The sequence below is a fragment of the Schistocerca gregaria genome, chromosome X (assembly GCF_023897955.1).
Source record: "Schistocerca gregaria isolate iqSchGreg1 chromosome X, iqSchGreg1.2, whole genome shotgun sequence".
NCBI classification, from domain to species: Eukaryota; Metazoa; Arthropoda; class Insecta; order Orthoptera; family Acrididae; genus Schistocerca; species Schistocerca gregaria.
Window position 1 is genome coordinate 551484428 of NC_064931.1, and position 21847 is coordinate 551506274.

At 46.1% G+C, this 21847-nt stretch overlaps 1 protein-coding gene across 2 annotated transcripts in view; it reads right to left on the bottom strand.

The window, feature by feature from the left end:
* Positions 1–21847, bottom strand: part of LOC126297448 (potassium voltage-gated channel subfamily H member 6) — a 2320485-nt gene that overhangs the window by 171144 nt on the left and 2127494 nt on the right. For both annotated transcript variants that reach the window (XM_049988300.1, XM_049988301.1), the window contains one exon: positions 21361–21503. In XM_049988300.1, the coding sequence (XP_049844257.1) occupies positions 21361–21503 (143 nt within the window). The remainder of the gene's footprint in view (positions 1–21360; positions 21504–21847) is intronic.

Consider the following 21847-nt stretch of genomic DNA (forward strand, 5'->3'; position numbering starts at 1 on the left):
AAGCCACATGCATTAGAAGTGTGCTGTTGCCCATGAGAGTGTGCCATGAAAGAGCAATATTGTGAACTTCCAATAGAGTCTGCCATGGGCAAGTACCTATTTAACTCTGCTGGATACAGTTGTGCTCAATTATCATGTTACTACTACTTGTATACATTTGCCTTATTATGTTTACTGTTTGTTATGGTGATTGGCATCCAAGGCATAGTCTAATAAATTTATAACAACTTGGTTGGGTTGAGTGTCCAAATTACAACAATTAGTTTATTCAGTAATGTAATTGCATAAAACATATATGTTAACAAGCCTAAGAATTTAAAACAAAACGGTGTGTCTTTTATCACTGCCATAGTTATTGGAGGCTTTTCTCATATCTGTGGACTGCAGTGTGCATGTTGATTGAATGGTAATAATCAAAGAAGATTGAAAGGAAATATAACAGACAAACCTCCACATAACTATGACATATTAAGGCAGTACATGTGAAGTTCCACAGTTGCGCCTGAGAGTACATTGATTACTGGTTTACATTATTTTCACAGTCATGGTTCTTTTGCCAGTTTCCTGTTTTAACAATCACATCCTAGTAGATTGTTACTGATGATATAATTTTCAAAATTCACAACAGTCTCTTTATAAAATGATTCTGTCAAAGTAATTTTTTTTAACAAATCACTGATAAAAATGTGTGTGAGAGACTGGCCATGTCTGCAGTCTCATGAACTGAAAGCTACATAAAACAAACTACAGAAACTTCAAAGTCAACTCTAAAAAACTATCATTGTCATAATAATTTGTTTCCAGTGACGCTTGATACATATATGCTACCATTTTATGCAAATCTGAATCTGTTTATATTATTTTATAAATAACAATAAAAATATGACAGCAATAAAGTGAAATTACTTTAAAACTCTCAGATGTTTACAAAATACAGGCTAAGGTTAGTTAAGTGTGGGAATTCAGGTGTATAATCTATCTGGAATGACAATGACTGGTGATGGCAGAAATTTATGTTGAGGACCACAGAGGTATCAGCTGTTATGCTGACCCTTATGTACAGATATGTAGCATCATAGTGGAAAACATCAGAAGTAAAATTAAATGATAATCAGTAGTAGTAGTAGTAGTAGTAGTAGTAGTAGTAGTAGTAGTAGTAGTTATCACCATTTACTTTCAGTTCCTTAGTAATGGTGTATTTAAAACTTTTTTTTTAACTATGACAACATGTTTTTCCAAATTTTTGGACTGCATCTCAGCTACTCTCTGTGTGCATAGCTGAATGTGTATTTCTTTGTAACATTTGAAGAATGCACATACGAAAGCAGTGTTTTATTTTAATTTGTAATTATTTTAGCTACAGAACCTGGAAGATGACCTCAATAACTGTTGAAGAATGTGTTACTTTTGGTCACTATTAGAGTAAAAATATGCTATGCCCCAGCAGAATACATCATGAGAACTAATTGATTGATGGAAGATATGTCAAGGTTGAAGTAGACACAGAATAAGACAGCAAATGATATAAAAAACTGTAACAAATCAACAAAAATAACCAATTTTTGGAAAATATAATGTAACTGGTAGAATAAAGAATCTACTCACCCAGGAGCCACAGCAGGAGAACACACATGAGCCAATGACTCCTTCTTCTAGCAGAAGGGTTGAAGGAGAACAAAGAAGAATGAAGGAAAATGACTGGTGGAAGTTTACGAAAAGGGTACAGTTTGGAGAAGCTTCCCAGAACCTGGGAGACTCACTGGGTAGGATGAACAGTTGTTTGGAACTGCCCCGGACAAGATTTGAAAACTTGAGAACTTGAAGCTGGAAGATAGGATAATATGCAAGACAGAGATTACTGCCAAAACATCATGCACATGTTAATAAGAGTGAAAAGTTATGTATATCGTATGTGATAGAGGTGGGAGAGGGCAGTGAAAAAAAGACAGAAAATGAAAATTTAGGAAACTAAAAGGGAGTGAAGAAAGGAATAGTTACTGTGAAGAAATGCTTGAGACTGTAGAAATTAACGTAAATTAAAGGCAGGTGGATGGCGAGAAAAAAGACAGGTTGTAACACCATTCCCATGTGTGGAGGTCTGAGAAACTGGTGTCTGGGGGAAGAATCAAGATGGCATGCGTGGTGAAACAGGCACTGAGGTCATGACTGTCATGTAGAGCATTCTCTGCAACACGATCTTGTGTGTTGCCAGTATACCCCCTCTGTCTATGCCCATTCATCCTAACTGATAACTTGGTGGTGGTTATGCCGATGTAAGAGATCGAACAGTGTTTACATAATAGCTGGCATATGATGTGTCATTTCAAAGGTGGCTCTTGCTTTGATAGTATATGTTTTGCCAGTTAAAGGGCTCGTATAGATGGTAGTAAGAGGATTCATAGAGCAAGTCTTACAGCAGGGATGGTCACAAGAGTAGGATTGGTTGGTTGGTTTAAAAGAGCGGGGAAGAGACCAAACTGATGGATCATTGGTCGCTCGTTCCAATTAAAATAATTCCACGATGTTGGGAGTAAAATAACTGAGACAAACAAAACACAGCTGGAAGAATCACAGAAGAGCAAAAAACACTAAAATGTACAAAATTGGACAAGAAAATTACAGAGACATGCAAGAAATATGTAGAAGAGATCAAAACAAGACAGCAGATTACCATGGCTGGCTGACCATGGGAATAAAAAGGAGAAGCCAGCCACTCAGCAACACATTAAAACCTCCACCCTAAAAGCACTAGGGTGGAGGACACAGAGGTCCAAAGGAGATGCACTAAAACATAGGCCAAATGATAAAACCCAAGCTCATGAATAAGATGTAAAACTAAAGCTGCTGTTCAGGCATTGTCACCCAACACTGAAGGTAAGGTGCTGGAAAGGTTAAAAGTCTGCTGCAGAGCAGCTGAAAGTGGGAAGTCCAGCAAGAGGTGGACGATCATCATTTGTGAGTCACAGTGACACCGAGGTGGGTCCATGTGACAGAGGAGGTAAGCACATATTAGCCACGTATGGCCAATGCGGAGCTGGCAGAGGACAACTGATTCCCTGCAAGAAGACCACATGGAAAACTTCCACACATTCATAGCCTTCTTAAAGACATGCAGTTTTTTGTACATACTGGTTATGCCGTATCATGTCCTAAAGCCAAAAAAAACTTCAGTGTAAGACAGAACGCAGGTCAGTTTCAGAGATGCCCATCTCCAGAAGCGGTTTCTGCATAGCCTGATGGCGAGCCTGTTGGCAAGTTCTTTGCCTGGGATTCTGGCATGTCCTGGGGTCCACAAAAACACCACTGAATGATGGGACCATTCCAGATCGTAGATGGACACCTGAATGGATGCTACCAATGGATGGTGAGGGTAGCACTGGTCAATAATTTGTAGGTTGCTCAAGGAGTCAGTACACAAGAGAAATGACTCACCAGGGCATGAGCGGATGTGCTCAAGAGCACAAGATATGGCCGCCAGTGCTGCAGTGAGAAAACTGCAGTCATCTGGCAAGGAGTGCTGTTCAATATGTCCATGAACATACACAAAGCTGACATGACCATCAGCCATTGAGCCGTCAGTGTAAACCACTTCATGGTTCTGGTACGTGTCCAGAATTGAGAGGAAGTGATAGCGGAGAACTGCAAGGTTAATGGAGTCCTTAGGGCCATGCAAAAGGTCCAGTAGACTCTGCGGCCTAGGTGTACACCATGGAGTTGTATGTGAATGGACCTAGAGGAGAGGTGGTAACGGGAAGGACTCCAATTCATACAGAAGTGACTGGATGTGAACCAAAATCATAAGCCCTGACATTGGACACTGATGCGGGAGATGAACCGCCATAGTTGGGAAAAGGAGATGGTACTTCGGATATGCAGGATAACTATGAATGTGATCAATGTAACTGGCAAGCAGTTGTGCATGCCTAGCCTTCAATGGAGGGACTCTGGCCTCCACCAGGACAACGGTCACCTGACTTGTTCAAAAAGCTCCCGTTGCTAGGCAAATGCCACAGTGGTGCACTAGGTCAAGTAAACGCAATGCTGAGGGCACTGCTAAACCATAAAGCAGACTCCCATAGCCAAGGCGGGATTGAACAAGGGCTCTGTAGAGCTGCAGCTGCGTAGAGCTCTCTGCACCCCAGCTGGTGTTGCTCAGGCAACAGAGGGTATTGAGGTGGTACCAGCACTTCCACTCAAGCTGACCAAGGTAAGGTAGCCAAGTCAATTGGGTGTCAAAAACCAGTCCTAAGAATCAATATGTCTCCACTACAGCGAGTGGATCATCATGAAGGTAAAGTTCTGGCTCTGGATGAATGGTGTGACACCGACAGAAATGCATGACACACAACTTCGCAGCTGAAAACTGAAAGCCGAGGGCTACAGCCTATGACTGCCTATGACTGCCACTCAGGAACAACAGTACTGGAGAAGCACTACGAAATGCAGAAGTTATTGGCATACAGAGAAGGTGAGATGGATGGCCTTACAGCTGCTGCTAGGCCGTTAATGGCCACTAAAAATAGAGATACACTAAATACAGAGCCCTGTGGAATGCTATTCTCCTGAACATGGGAGGAACTATGGGAGGCTCTGACTTGGACATGGAAAGTATGGAGCGACAGGAAGTTTTGGATAAAAATTGGGAGTGGGTCCCGGAGACCCCACTCATAAAATGTGGCATGGATATGATTTCGCCAGATAGTGTTGTATGCTTTATGTAAGTCAGAAAAGGTGGCCACCAGATGGTGGCATCTGGAAAAGGCTGTTCAGATGGCAGACTTGAGGGGGACAAGATTATCAGTGGTTGAGCAACCCTGGCGGAAACCACACGACATGGAGCCAGTAGGTCACATTACTCCAAGACCCAACCCAAACACTGACACACCATACATTCCAGCAGCTTACAAAGACAGTTGATGAGGCTGATGGGCTGGTAGCTATCCACATCAAGTGGGTTTTGACTGCGTTTGAACACTGGAATGATGGTGCTCTCCCAACATTGCAATGGAAAGATGCTATCACACCAGATACGGTTGAAGGTGACAAGGTTGGTTGGTGTGGGGTATAAAGGGCGCAAACTACAGGGTCATCAGTCCCTTATTCCTGTTGCAAACAATTCTCAAGATAAAACAACACCCAAAGTATGTTTGAGAAAGTAAAAGGGGGAAAAGGGATGGGGAACCACACCTAAAAAGAAAACGAATGGAATGAACCATAAACGAGGAAAACATACACCGCAAGGAAAAGTAGAAGAAGGTATTAAAACCATAGGGTAGATGGTCTGAGCTGCCTGATCACAAGAATAATAAATGCCAGCCACTCTGCAACACATTAAAATTTCCGACCCAAAAAGACAAGGCGAGAGGAACACATGTAGAGAAAAGATGAACACAAAGACAAACAAAGGCAAAGAAAGGGTGACAGAGTTAAAATCAAGGAAGGGTGGAGACCTCAGAGAGGTGGTCATATGCCCACCCTTAGATGGTATGATACACCCTCACGAATAACACCTAAAATTAAATCTGCTGCTGCGATGATATTGCCCAACACCAAAGGTAGGGTGCTGGGAAGGTTAAAAGTCTGTTTCAGAGTGGCTAAAATTTGTCAGTCCAGCAAAATGTGGATGACAGTCAGAAGGGAACCACAGTAACACCAAGGTGGGTCCTTGCGTCAGAGGAGGTGACCATGTGTTAGCCATATATGGCCAATGCGGAACTAGCAAAGGACAACAGATTCCCTGAGAGTGGCTCGCATGGATGACCGCTACATATTCTTCATCTCTTTGATAGCACAGAGTTTATTTGGTGTACTCAGGGTGTGCCGTTCAGTATCCCAGACTGAAAAAAACTTTGTGGCAAAAGACTGCTCAAAAATTGGTCTCCGGTAGGCCAATCTCTAGAGATGGTTTACTGGTGGCCTGTTTGGCCAGATGGTCAGCAAGTTCATTGCCCAGTATCCTGACATGGTCTGGGGTCTAAATGAAGGTTGCTGGGTGTCCACTGGAGCGGAGGTCATAAAGAGACTCCTGGATTAACAGTACCAAAGGATGCCTATGGAAACACTAGTCGAGAGCTTGTAGGCTGCTTAAGGAGTCACTACAAATGAGAAAGGACTCACCAGAGCAGGAGAAGATATGATCAAGAGCGTGATAGAGCACAACCAACTCTGCAGTGGAAATGCTACAGCCATCCAGCAAGGAGCGTTGTTCAGTACGGCCAATGTGAGCATAAGCATAGCCAACAAGACGTTCGACCAGGGATCCATCAGTGTAGATTACTTCTGAGTCCTCAAACTGGCCAAGAAGAGAGATAAAATGATGACAGAGGGCATCAGGTGGAACTGAGCCTTTGGGGCCTTGCAATAGGTCCAGCTGAAGCTGTGGCCGATGTATGGACCATGCAGGAGTACAGAAGAGGGCCTGCAGGAAAGGTAGTAAAGGGGAAGTGCCGAGTTCATGAAGAAGTGAGCTGATATGGATGGTGAAGGAAAGCCCAGTTCTAGGCCGCAATTGCAGTAGATGGACCACCATGATAAATTGGATGGTAAGGTGAACTATGTATGTGGGTGATATAATTTGCGAGCAATAGTTGCTGCCAGAGCCACAGTGGAGGAATGCCAGCTTCTCCAAGTAGCCTGTTCACAGGGCTAGATTGGAAGCCACTTGTCACAAGGTGAACTCCACAGTGGTGGATGGGGTCTAGTAGACTCAGTGTAGAGGGGGTGCCAAACCGTATACCACACTCCCATAATCAATTAGGGACTGTATGAGGGCTTGGTACAGCTGCAGCAGTGTTTGATGATCAGCACCCCAATTGGTGTGGCTCAGACATTGAATGGGATTAAGGTGTCACCAGCACTTGTCCTTAAGCTGACAAAGATGGGAAAGCCAACTTAAGCAGGTGTCGAAGACCAGTCCCAGAAAGTGGTAAGTCTCCCCTACATCTAGTAGTTGGTCATCAAGGTAAAGTTCTGGATTGGAGTGGATGGTACGATGATGACAGAAGTTCATCATGCAAGTTTTGGTGGCTGAAAACTGAAAGCCATGAGTGAGGGCCCATAACTGCACCTTCCGTATAGCTCTCTGCAGATGCCATTCAGCTGCCATAGTAGAAGAGGAGCAGAAGGAAATTAAAAAGTCATCATCATATAGGAGGGAGGATACTGATGATCCTGCTGCTAATGTGAGACCATTGATGACAATTAAAAAGAGTGAGACACTCAGGACAGAGCCCTGCAGGCCCCCATTCTCTTGTATATAGGGTGCACTATGGGAAGCACCAATGCGAACTCTGAAACTGCAATGTGACAAAAAGTTCTGTATAAAAATCTGGAGTGGGCCCCAAAGACCCCACTCATGCAGAGTAGCAAGGATGTGGTATTGCCAAGTGGTATCGTAGGCCTTCGTGAGATCGAAAAAGATGGCAATGAGGTGTTGTCACTGGGAAAAGGCTGATCGAATGGCAGACTCCAGGTACAGCAAGTTGTCGATGGTGGAGTGTCCTTGGTGAAAACTGCCCTGGGACGGAGCCAGCAGGTCCTGAGACTCAAGGATCCAACACAACCGCCAGCTCACCGTACATTCAAGCAGCTTGCACAGAATGTTAGTTAGGCTGATGGGATGATAGCTGTCAATGTGTAGTGGGTTCTTCCCAGGCTTGAGGAATGGAGTGATTATGCTTTCCCGCCAATGTGATGGGAATTGGCCATTGCTCCAAATGTGGTTGGAGACAGTAAGGAGGTGGCATTGGGAACCCTCTGACAGATGTCTTAGCATTTGTGAATGGAGCCAATCTGGGCTAGGGTATGTGTCAGGACAGTCAGCAAGGGCACTGAGAAATTCCCGCTCACTAAAGGGAGCATTATAAGGCTCAGGGTGGCATGGAGCAAAAGTAAGGTGGTGTTGCTCTACCCTCTGTTTCAGGAGACGAAAGGTGGGCTGGTAATTCTCTGATGCAGAGATGCAAGCATAATGCTCAGTAAGGTGCTCTGCAACTACATCAGGATTGGCAGATACAGCTCCATTTTTGGAAATTCCAGGTACACCTGCTGGGTTCTGATAACTGTAAAGTCGGTAGAGCTTGGTCCGAACCTAGGAGGGGCAGGTTTGTGTGCCAATAGTGTAGACATAGCGTTCTCAACGCTGCTGCTTTCTTCGTCTGATGAAGAGGTGAACCTGCACTCAGATCTGTTTGAAGGCAATAAGATTCTCCAGAGAGGGGTCGCGCTTATGATGTTGGAGGGACCCCCTATTGTCTCTAATGGCCACAGCGATTTCCAGCAACCACCAAGGCACTGACTTCCATCGGGGACAACTGGAGGAATGAGGGATTACTGATTCGGCTGTGGCAACAATGGTATTACTGACAAGATGGATCATACCATCGATGGTGCAACGGATACTCAATGTTGGTAATGGATGTGAAAGTGTTCCCGTCAGCCTTAGGAAGAACCCACCTGGCAAGTGTTGAGATGAGGGATGCTGTGGTAGGGACAGGAAGATCGGAAAGTGGTCACTACCACACAAGTCATCATGTACTCTCCAATGGATGGATGGGAGAAGTCCAGGACTGCAAACCAAGAGATCAATGGCCAAATATGTGCCATGTGCCACACTGAAATATGTGGGGACACCTGTATTTAGGAGGCAAAGGTCGAGGTGAGTTAGAAGGTCCTTGACATCTTTGCCACGGCCATTAACCTTGGCTCCACCCCACAATGGGTTATGGACGTTAAAATCAGACAGGAGGAGGAAAGGTGGGGGGAGTTGCAAAATGAGTGCAGCCAAAATGTGGGCTGATGCTTCACCATCTGGAGGGATGTAGATGTTAGACATGGTAATTTCCTGTGTTGTCCTCACCCTGACAGCTCCAGCTTCTAAAGGTGTTTGAAGGGCCACGGGTTCACTATAGACAGAGGCAGGGATGAAAATACATACTCCACCTGACACTCTGTCACAGGCAGGACAAATTTTGTAGTACCCCCAGTAGCCACGAAGGGCAGGGGTCTGCATTGCAGGAAACCAGGTCTCCTCAAGGACAATGCAAAGAGCATGTGTACTGCTTAAAAGTTGATGTAACTCAGCCAGGTGGGAGAAAAAACCGCCACAGTTCCACTGGAGAATGACACTTTCTGTTGTCTGGGGTGGCATAGAGTGACCAAGAAGGAAAATGAGGTCTCAGCATCACCTGCCGCCACTGATTGAGTGTTGGCCTCCAATACCATGGCATCTGAGGCATCAGTGAGAGCTAGATCCTCAGGGGATGCCAGAATCTCCACCTCATCCTCGGACACAGAACCATGGGGGAGTGCTGGTGTAGGGGGCATTGGAGGCTACAGTTTCTTGGTGGACTTTTTCTTTGAAGTTTTCATCTCTTGCTGCTCCCTAGGGGCTTGCTGGGAGGGCTACTCGGAAGTAGCTTCCGGGACAGAGGAAGACCGTGAATCCCTTCGACCAATGTCCCTGGCATTTTGGGCTCGCGATGCTCCCAAGGCAGAAGCTTTGGGAGCAACAGAAGACGACATGCCCACAGCCAACTGGACAGGAGGAGGGAGATGGGTGGCCCTGAGGGCCCACTGGAGCAACCTTAGACGATGAGTGCAATGGTGCCATAGATGGAGACACCATCACGGCAGCAGCATAAGGAGATAGCATGGGAACAGGGTTTAGTCTTTTGTATTTGAGTTTAGCCTCACAATAAGATAGCATGTCCTGGGTCTTGTACTCCATAATTTTGTGCTCCGTTTGGAGTACTGGGCAGTCCCACAGTTCACATAGGTGGGAGGTCGTGCACATAGAGCATTCGGATGCAGAGAACATCTACAGTATCTACATGTGTTGCTGGAAGAGCACTGGGAGGACATGTGCCTGAATTTCCAGCAATTGAAGCACCGCATAGGGGGAGGGACATAGGGTTTGACGTCACATTGATACACCATCACCTTGACCTTTTCAGGTAATGAATCACCCTCAAAGGCGAAGATTAAGGCACCAGTGGCTACGCTATTGTCTTTGGGCCCCCTGTAAATGTGCCAGAAGAAATGGACATGTAGCTTGTCTTCAGACTGTAACAGGAGGTCGTGATGAAAAATAGTTCTCTGGACCATATTGAGGCTTTTGTGGGGAGTAACTGAAAGAAGAATATCACCCAGCTTGTCACAGGTGTGTAATACCCAGGACTGGGATGGGGGTACTGTCTGAATCAAAATCGACGCATTGCACCTTTTGGACAGTGCTATCACTTTCCCAAACTTATCCTCTAGGTGCTCAACAAAAGACAGAGGCTTCATTTCCAGAAAGACGTAGTGATCAGTTCTGCTGCAATCTAAGTAACATGGTGAATATGAATGCTGTCATTCTGAAGCCCTACGTTCTTCCCATGGTGTTGCTATGGAGGGGAACGATTTAGGGTGATACCTGTCAGTGTTGTGATCAACCTTTCCTTTCTTGGAGACTGCTGGGGCCATTTGATCCCCAACAAAAGACGACTTAGTCCAATTCCTTGCGGGTTATCAGCCCTGATGCCACCCACTTCGATCAAAGGCTCTTCCAATGGGCACCACCCAGTCACAGCAAGGGCAACCTGTTATGATGGCCGTTGCTGGGAGTCCAGATGCCTGCATGAAGATGGGAATCTACTCCTTGGCATACGTGGGAAGTTTACAGCTCAGGCATCAGCTGTGTGATCCCTGTGTTGTCAGGGGCCTACCACCAAATGGGTACATGACAGCCCCACCACAACAGGCTGGTTACCATGCTCGACAATGGGCGCCGAGGAATCCAATATTGTCATGGGGCAAAAGAGGACAGGAGACAATGAAAGAAGATGACATATCCCAGAAAGTGCTCTTGCCGAAATAGTTGAATAGCAGGTGGAGATGCAAAGCCATGACAAGAGGTTAAAGATATTGAATTTAAGGGCACTATGGATTACTCATGCACCAGGTAAGGCATTTCTCCATATAACCCCCACATCTGTAGAATTTTGAAAGTGGCAGGTCAAACCAGAAAATGGGACCTGAACTTATAGGGTCAAAAAGTGAGAGTCACCTCTTACAACAGGCAGGAATATCTTGGACCTATTGTAATCCCCGGAAAAATTGGGGGGGGGGGGGGGGGGGTGATGACAAGGAGATGTTGATTGTAGTCAGACAAAAGATGTTTAATCATCTGACTGTGGATCTCATCTGAACCAGGAGGTGTGCCAGGGCAATGTGCAAGGGTGCTGAGGAGCTTCCACTCTGTGAATGGGGTGTTATAGGGTTCACTGTGGCATGTAGTGAATGAGAGGACTTTCCTCTCCATCTGCCATTTGAGGGTGTGAAGGACTGGGGGGTAGTTCTCTGACACAGAGACTTGAGCACAGTGCTCAGCAAAGTGCTCGGCAATCACGTTTGCATCAGTAGATAACACATCATTGATGTGAATGCCAGGGACATGTGTTGGGGTTTGGCACCAAAAATGACATATGATCTTCATCCAGACTTAGGAAGGTGACGTATGGCACCCAATGGTTGACACGTACCTCTCCCAACATTCCTGTTTCTGTCAGTTTATAAGCTGGCAAATGCAGGCACAGAGCTGCTTAAAGGCTATTAGATGCTCTAGGGAAGGGTGCCATTTACATTGCTGTAGAGCTTGTCGATGCTCTTTACGTGCATCAGCGACTTCTGGTGACCACCAAGGGACTGTCTTTTCCTGGGGGCACCCTAAAGAATGAGGGATCATGCTTTCCTCTGCAGAAACAATTTTTGTAGTGACCTGCTCAACGACAACATTGATGGCCCCATGAGGGGGAGATTCAGTGGTGACAGCAGAGGTGAAGACTTCCCAGTCTGCTTTGTTTAAAGCCCATCTGGGTAGGTATCCATGGGCATGGCACCAGGGGATTGACAGAAATATGGGGAAGTGGTCACTACCACACAAGTCATCGTGAGCTCTCCAGTGAACAGATGTGAGAAGGCCAGGACTGCAAACCGAAAGATCAATGGCTGAATATGTGCCATGTGCCACACTGAAATGTGTGGCAGCACCTGTATTTAAGTGGCAGAGGTCAAGTTGTGACAGTAAATTTTCAACCTCCCTACCTTGGCCAGTAAGCAGTAACCCACAAGGGGTTATATGGCCGTTAAAATCTTCCAAGAGTAGGAAAGGTTTAGGGAGTTGATGAATCAGAGCAGCCAATACATTCAAGGGTACTGCACCATCTGGAGGAAGATATACATTGCAGACAGTTATTTCCTGTGTCATTCTTATTATGACAGCACAGTTTCAAGAGGGGGTTTGAAGGGGCACAGGTTCACTACATACTGAGTTGAGGACATAGACATAAACTCCACCTGGCACTCTATTATAGCCACTATGATTCCTTTAATATCCTTTACAGCCCCGGAGGGCAGGGGTTTGCATTGCCAGGAGCCAGGTCTCTAGACGAGCACAGCATTCCAAAGGATTGGAAAAGAGCATAGGTCATCCCCATTTTCAAGAAAGGAAGTCGAACAGCTGTGGAGAACTATAGACCTATATCTCTAATGTTGATCAGTTGTAGAATTTTGGAACACGTATTATGTTCGAGTATAATAACTTTTCTGGAGACTAGAAATCTACTCTGTAGGAATCAGCATGGGTTTTGAAAAAGACAATCGTGTGAAACCCAGCTCGTGCTATTCATCCACGAGACTCAGAGGGCCATAGACACGGGTTCCCAGATAGATGCTGTGTTTCTTGACTTCCACAAGGCATTCGATACAGTTCCTCACAGTCGTTTAATGAACAAAGTAAGAGCATATGGACTATCAGACCAATTGTGTGATTGGATTGAAGAATTCCTAGATAACAGAACGTAGCATTTCATTCTCAATGGAGAGAAGTCTTCCAAAGTAAGAGTGATTTCAGGTGTGCCGCCGGGGAGTGTCATAGGGCCGTTGCTATTCACAATATACATAAACGACCTTGTGGATAATATCGGAAGTTCACTGAGGCTTTTTGCGGATGATGCTGTGGTACATCAAGAGGTTGTAACAATGGAAAATTGTACTGAAATGCAGGAGGATCTGCAGCGAGTTGACGCATGGTGTAGGGAATGGCGATTGAACCTTAATGTAGACAAGTGTAATGTGCTGCGAATATATATAAAGAAAGATCCCTTATGATTTAGCTACCATATAGCAGGTCAGCAACCGGAAGCAGTTAATTGCATAAATTACCTGGGAGTAGGCAATAGGAGTGATTTAAAATGGAATGATCATATAAAGTTGATCGTCAGTAAAGCAGATGCCAGACTGAGATTCATTGGAAGAATCCTAAGCAAATGCAATCCCAAAACAAAGGAAGTAGGTTACAGTACACTTGATCGCCCACTGCTTGAATACTGCTCACCAGTGTGGGATCCGCACCAGATAGGGTTGATAGAAGAGATAGAGAAGATCCAACAGAGAGCAGCACGCTTCATTATAGGATCATTTAGTAATCGCGAAAGTGTTATGGAGATGATAGAGAAACTCCAGTGGAAGAGTCTGCAGGAGAGAGACTCAGTAGCTTTGTATGGGCTTTTGTTGAAGTTTAGAGAACATACCTTCACCGAGGAGTCAAGCAATATATTGCTCCCTCCTACGTATATCTCGCAAAGAGACCATGAGGCTAAAATCAGAGAGATTAGAGCCCACACAGAGGCATACCGAAAATCCTTCTTTCCACGAACAGTACAAGACTGGAATAGAAGGGAGAACTGATAGAGGTACTCAAGATATCCTCTGCCACAGACCGTCAGGTGCTTTGCGGAGTATGGATGTAGATGTAGGTGCAGAAAGCAAGCTTAAAGCTTAACAGCCGACGTACCTCCCCCAGGTGGTGGAAAACGCAATTCCTCTGGAGGATTATGTGATCATAAGACTGGGAAAGCATAAAAGACCCAATGAGACAGTCTACGACTCAGGGTCACCTGCTGCCACCAGATGAGTACCTGTGCAATTGACATACATTGTGTCTGAGAGCCCGGTGAGATCTATGTCCTCAGTGGATGCCAGAATCTCCACCTCATCCTTAGACAGAGACCTTGTAGGTAGTGGTAGTGGTAGTGGTAGTGTGGGTCCCACCACAGTGCCTTGGATCTTGGGGTTCTTTTTCTTTTTAGGTTTCTCTCACTGCTACTTAGGTTTGTTTGGCTGGGAGTGCTACACTGATTCAGTGTCGAGGAGGTCCATGAAGCACTATGATACACTCCTGGAAATTGAAATAAGAACACCGTGAATTCATTGTCCCAGGAAGGGGAAACTTTATTGACACATTCCTGGGGTCAGATACATCACATGATCACACTGACAGAACCACAGGCACATAGACACAGGCAACAAAGCATGCACAATGTCGGCACTAGTGCAGTGTATATCCACCTTTCGCAGCAATGCAGGCTGCTATTCTCCCATGGAGACGATCGTAGAGATGTTGGATGTAGTCCTGTGGAACGGCTTGCCATGCCATTTCCACCTGGCGCCTCAGTTGGACCAGCGTTCGTGCTGGACGTGCAGACCGTGTGAGACGACGCTTCATCCAGTCCCAAACATGCTCAATGGGGGACAGATCCAGAGATCTTGCTGGCCAGGGTAGTTGACTTACACCTTCTAGAGCACGTTGGGTGGCACGGGATACATGCGGACTTGCATTGTCCTGTTGGAACAGCAAGTTCCCTTGCTGGTCTAGGAATGGTAGAACGATGGGTTCGATGAAGGTTTGGATGTACCGTGCACTATTCAGTGTCCCCTCGACGATCACCAGAGGTGTACGGCCAGTGTAGGAGATCGCTCCCCACACCATGATGCCGGGTGTTGGCCCTGTGTGCCTCGGTCGTATGCAGTCCTGATTGTGGCGCTCACCTGGACGGCGCCAAACACGCATACGACCATCACTGGCACCAAGGTAGAAGCGACTCTCATCGCTGAAGACGACACGTCTCCATTCGTCCCTCCATTCACGCCTGTCGCGACACCACTGGAGGCGGGCTACACCATGTTGGGGCGTGAGCGGAAGACGGCCTAACGGTGTGCGGGACCGTAACCCAGCTTCATGGAGACGTTTGCGAATGGTCCTCGCCGATACCCCAGGAGCAACAGTGTCCCTAATTTGCTGGCAAGTGGCGGTGCGGTCCCCTACGGCACTGCGTAGGATCCTACGGTCTTGGCGTGCATCCGTGCGTCGCTGCAGTCTGGTCCCAGGTCGAGGGGCACGTGCACCTTCCGCCGACCACTGGCGACAACATCGATGTACTGTGGAGACCTCACGCCCCACGTGTTGAGCAATTCGGCGGTACGTCCACCCGGCCTCCCGCATGCCCACTATATGCCCTCGCTCAAAGTCCGTCAACTGCACATATGGTTCACGTCCACGCTGTCGCGGCATGCTACCAGTGTTAAAGACTGCAATGGAGCTACGTATGCCACGGCAAACTGGCTGACACTGACGGTGGCGGTGCACAAATGCTGCGCAGCTAGCGCTATTCGACGGCCAACACCGCGGTTCCTGGTGTGTCCGCTGTGCCGTGCGTGTGATCATTGCTTGTACAGCCCTCTCGCAGTGTCCGGAGCAAGTATGGTGGGTCTGACACACCGGTGTCAATGTGTTCTTTTTTACATTTACAGGAGTGTAGATATAGTTGCTTCAGCCACTGGCGGGTGTCAGCATTGCCACTGGTAGGAACCTAGGAAGGGAGTGACCAAAGGGATCCCTTACTGGTGAGAGGAGCCAAATTAGACTTACACTTCTCTGCCTGAGAAGTGGGGACTGGCATCCCTATTGGTTGGGGAGGGGGGGGGGGGTGGGAGGGGTGTTGCTACTGACGTAGGTTATGCAGGAGAAACACAGAGGCCCCCCATCATCAAGGAAGCAGGTGGAGCCTCACAGCTCTGAGAGCCAACTGTATGCAGTGCAACAGAAGATGGTAGAGCCATTGTTGTCGCAGCAGCAGAGGTTGACGTCGGATGCAGCCTCTCATATTTTCTCTTAGCCTCAGTGTAGGTTGGTCAGTTCCATTTTTTTTTCTTTCTGGAGAATCCTGCAGTCTGGCAAGTAAGGCAAATAGTGCTCTCCACAGTTGACACAGATGGGAGATGGGGCACAGCGAATATTGGGATGTGAAGGACGTCCATAATCCTGACAGGTGTTCTTCAAAGTACAGCAGTATGATATATGGCCGCAACACATCAACGGAGTGATATATGGCTTAATGTCACAGCAGTAAGACCATCACTTTGACTTTCCTGGGTAATGTGTCACCCTTGAAGGCCACGATGAAGGCACCAGTGACAACCTGATTATCCCTTGGACCCCAGTGGACATGCGAGATGAAATGGACTCCTCGTTGCCCTAAATTGGTGCGCAGCTCATGGTCAGAATGAAAGACAAGGTCCCTGTGAAATATGATACCATAGACCATATTTAAGCTCTTATGGATTGCAATGGAAACAGAAACATCCCCCACCTTGTCACAGGCGAGTAGTGCCTGTGATTGGGCAGAAGATGCTGGTTTGATCAAGACTGACCCTGATCACATTTTGGACAAGCCCTCCACCTCCTCTAAATGCTCCACAAAAACTGAGGTTTCACTGACAAGAAAGATTTGTCATCAACTCTTGTACAAATGAGGTACCGAGTTGAATAAGCTTCACTGCCATCCTTAGCCTGGCATTCCTCCCATGGTATGACGGAGGAGGGGGGGGGGGGGGGAGAAGACATTTGGAGTTGTATTTCTTAGCACAGAAGTTAGTCCTTGACCACTTAGAGACTGCTGGTGTTTGACCACCAGCAAGAGATGACATACTAAGCTTCATCTGCCCTGATGCCATCCACTCCGACCAGGGGCCCTCCCCATGGGTGCCACACAGCTGCAGCAAAGGCCACCTGGCAGGATGACCATTGCCGTGACTTCCTATGGCCAGGGTGACGGGCATCTACTCCTTGGCATTCATAGGGAGTTAATGGTACAGGCATCAGCAGAGCGATCCCTGTGTGGTCAGGGGGCTATAACCAAAAGGGTACATGGAGGCCCCACCACAGTGGACTGGCTACCATGCTGGATAACAGGTGCAAACGAGCTAAGAAGTCCATTATCATCAACAGTGAAGAAAGTGATACTGCACAGAGGAAAGAGGCAAACGCAGCCAGGAGGATGACCTCACCCAACAGCTGGAGAACAAGTGGAAGTGCAGATCCACATTGACGAACGATGCAAGAGGTCTCAGCACATGATTGACACTATGCACCATGTAAGGCACCCTTCCCCAGTTGGTTCACTCTTTGGAAAATTAAAAAAAAATGGAGGTGAAACCCTACAGGGGATCATCATACAAAGGCCAAAATGTGCGAGTCTCCTTTTAGTCACCTTTTACGACAGGCAGGAATACTTCGGTCCAATTCTAGCCCCCTGACCCACAGGGGGCACAGGAGTAAGAGCCATAGAGTATCGAGAAGGGTGCAGAAGGAGCATAGAGCCTGGCAAGGATATTGTGGAGATTGAGAGAGTGACAGAAAGCTATTCTAGGTGTGGTGGGTGAAATGTCAGATATAATGGACCTCATTTCAGGGCATAATTTTAGGAAGCCATAGCCTTGTCAAAGTAGCTGATTAAAACATTCAATGTCAGGAGGATACTGAGTGACATGTGGTGTACACCTAAGTTGCTTTTTGGAGAGGTCAGCAGTACCAGAATTGAATGTGATGCACTGAGAAATAAGCTTTTGAATTAGGTTGGTGGGGTAATTTCATCCAGTGAAGGCTGAATTGAGAATAGTGGTGTATTTCTGTAAACAGTCTGCATCTGAATAAATACATTTACCTTGAACACCAAGGCTGCAAGGGAGGAAACTTCTGATAAGGAAAGTATGGCAACCATCAAAATGCAAGTACTATTGTTTGATTTAATTTGATGATGATTTTTTGGTTCACAGGGCTGCTTAACAGCATGGTTATCAGCACTCATAAAAATTCCCAATGTTTTCACTGTCCAGTCTCACCATTTTCTGGAATGATGATGAAATGATTAGACAATAGAAACACCCAGTCTCTGGATGGAGAAAATCTCCAACCCAGCCAAGAACTTAACACAGGACTCCATGACCAAGAGGCAGCAATGCTAGCCACTAGACTATGAGCTGCAGACACAGTTGTTTGTTAGGAAGTTTAATGTGAACAGAAGTGTCCAGCTAACCTTTGGTGAGGATGAGATCAATGTCAAGCAAAGTGGCATGGGTTCAGAATAGGACCATATGAAATTTAATTGGGACAATGTATTTAGAGATACCAAGAATTTTAGCAGGTCAGCCTCACCATGAGTCTATAAGGTAAAGATGTCATCAATGTACCTAAACCAAACCATGGACAGAAGGCTTATAGATCCATGTTAAGTCCCCTCCAAGTGAGACATGAAAAGATTGATAATTTGGTGGTAGTCATGCCAATGTAAAAGGCCAAACAGCACTCACATAACAGCTGGTATGCAATATGTGTCTTTTCACAGGTGGCTCTCCATTTGATAGTCTATGTTTTCCTTGGGTCCTCATCAGACTCTATGCTCCTATGCTCCCTCTGCACCTAACTCCCTACTCTCTGGCTCCTACCCCTGTGACCATCCCCACTGTAAGACTATGCACCCTCTTACTAACACCTATGCCAACCCACAACTGGCAAAACATACACTCCTCGAAATGGAAAAAAGAACACATTGACACCGGTGTGTCAGACCCACCATACTTGCTCCGGACACTGCGAGAGGGCTGTACAAGCAATGATCACATGCACGGCACAGCGGACACACCAGTAACCGCGGTGTTGGCCGTCGAATAGCGCTAGCTGCGCAGCATTTGTGCACCGCCGCCGTCAGTGTCAGCCAGTTTGCCGTGGCATACGGAGCTCCATTGCAGTCTTTAACACTGGTAGCATGCCGCGACAGCGTGGATGTGAACCGTATGTGCAGTTGACGGACTTTGAGCGAGGGCGTATAGTGGGCATGCGGGAGGCCGGGTGGACGTACCGCCGAATTGCTCAACACGTGGGGCGTGAGGTCTCCACAGTACATCGATGTTGTCGCCAGTGGTCGGCGGAAGGTGCACGTGCCCGTCGACCTGGGACCGGACCGCAGTGACGCACGGATGCACGCCAAGACCGTAGGATCCTATGCAGTGCCGTAGGGGACTGCACCACCATTTCCCAGCAAATTAGGGACACTGTTGCTCCTGGGGTATCGGCGAGCACCATTCGCAACCGTCTCCATGAAGCTGGGCTACGGTCCCGCACACCGTTAGGCCGTCTTCCGCTCATGCCCCAACATCGTGCAGCCCGCATCCAGTGGTGTCGCGACAGGCGTGAATGGAGGGACGAATGGAGATGTGTCGTCTTCAGCGATGAGAGTCGCTTCTACCTTGGTGCCAATGATGGTCGTATGCGTGTTTGGTGCCGTGCAGGTGAGCATCACAATCAGGACTGCATACGACCGAGGTACACAGGGCCAACACCCGGCATCATGGTGTGGGGAGCGATCTCCTACACTGGCCGTACACCTCTGGTGATCATCGAGGGGACACTGAATAGTGCACGGTACATCCAAACCGTCATCGAACCCATCGTTCTACCATTCCTAGACTGGCAAGGGAACTTGCTGTTCCAACAGGACAATGCACGTCCACATGTATCCCGTGCCACCCAACGTGCTCTAGAAGGTGTAAGTCAACTACCCTGGCCAGCAAGATCTCCGGATCTGTCCCCCATTGAGCATGTTTGGGACTGGATGAAGCGTCGTCTCACGCGGTCTGCACGTCCAGCACGAATGCTGGTCCAACTGAGGCGCCAGGTGGAAATGGCATGGCAGCCGTTCCACAGGACTACATCCAGCATCTCTACGATCATCTCCATGGGAGAATAGCAGCCTGCATTGCTGCGAAAGGTGGATATACACTGTACTAGTGCCGAAATTGTGCATGCTCTGTTGCCTGTGTCTATGTGCCTGTGGTTCTGTCAGTGTGATCATGTGATGTATCTGACCCCAGGAATGTGTCAATAAAGTTTCCCCTTCCTGGGACAATGAATTCACAGTGTTCTTATTTCAATTTCCAGGAGTGTATATTATCAAAGTGAGAGCCATCAGTGAAATGACACAAGCTGTGTATCAGCTGTTACATAAACACTGTCCAGCCTTTTACCTTGGAATAACTACCACCAAGTTATCAGTTAAGATAAATGGGCATGGGGAAAGGGTGTATTCTGGCAACACACAGGATCCTGTTGCAGAACATGCTTTACAACATGACAGTCCTGACCCTGATGCCTGTTTAATCTCATGTACCACGTACAAGTTCCTCAGAACTCCACAGGTGGGAACTGGCACTACATCTTAATTCTCAACACCCGCCTGGCCTTAATTTACATTAGTTTCTTCAGCCTTAGCATTTCTTCAGAATAACTCTTCCTCTCTTCACCACCTTTTAGTTTTCTACATCTTTCATTTCTGACCTGTCTATTTTCCATTCCCCACTTCCCACCTCTGTATCATACAATGCACTTATTGTTCTTATTAACTCATTAATGATGTTTTGGCAGTAATCTCTGACTTGTGTATTATCCTGTCTTCCACCTATAAGCTCTCACATTTTCAAACCTCACCTGTTGCAGTCCCCAACAATCAGTTTTTCCTTCTCATCCAATTCAGGAAGTCTGCCCTGATCTGCGGTTGTGTGTGACTTTTCCAAACTCTACCCCTTTTCCTAAACCTCAGCAGTCATTTTTCTTCATCCCTCTTCCTTCCCCTTCAACTCCTCTGTCAGAAGAAGTAGCCATAGGTGCCAAAAGTTTGCAAACTTTTTAACACATTTTATATGTGTACTCGCCTGCTGGCACTTGGTGAGTAGATTTTTTATTTATCCAATCAACATTACATCTTTCCACTATATTGTATTTCCATTACATTATACCTTGCCACTATATTGTATTTGATGGAAATAGAAACAATGTTAATTCTAAATTATTCAGTGTTTCCACTATGCAATATGAAATTAAAAAAAAAAAAGAATAACAACTTGAATTAATCTTTTCTCATGCACCTACTACAAAGCACTGAATTTTTAAAAAATCTGCTGTTACTCAATGTGCTCAATAAGATGTCAAAATATGATACACTGATAATTACCTAACAAGCTACACACAATATAGGGATTTCTTTGTAACATATCTTAGGTTGCTTTCCAAAAAACAAAAAACAAAAAAAATGTTGAACTTTTCTTTTATGTTAAGGATGTATGTCTATTGGTCAGATAAAAAAAATCATGCTTTATATATTGCAAGGAATCTACAGAGGTTGAAATAAATAGCCATACAGTACTCACCTAAAATAGCCATTACAATATCATCCTTTAGTATTTCTATCGACCCTCTAGCAATGAAATATAGTGACGTCAAAACATCACCTTTATGTACAAGGGTATCCCCAGGAGGTGCATGAGTGGTCTTGAACTTCAAAGACAGAGCTCTGCAACATGTATTTCAGGTGTTATTAAATGCAGAATTATCATACAAAAAGAGAAAGCTAAAGTACAAATTAAAGAATGTTAACATACAATCAAAACTCACAAAATCATATCCCTGCAACATAAATTGAGTGTTTTCTTTCTGCAGTGTGGTATCGCATCAAAGGATTGCCACTGGATTAAATAGTACATATACCATGTTTACTAAGTACATTTAAAGAATTTTCTTCTTGTACTACTGCAGATGGGTCTGGATGCCAATGAAAGAATTGGACAACCACAGGAGGTTTAATATTCTACACATGAAATGAATTTGCAATTGAAAATAGGGGCTACCATCAGCTAT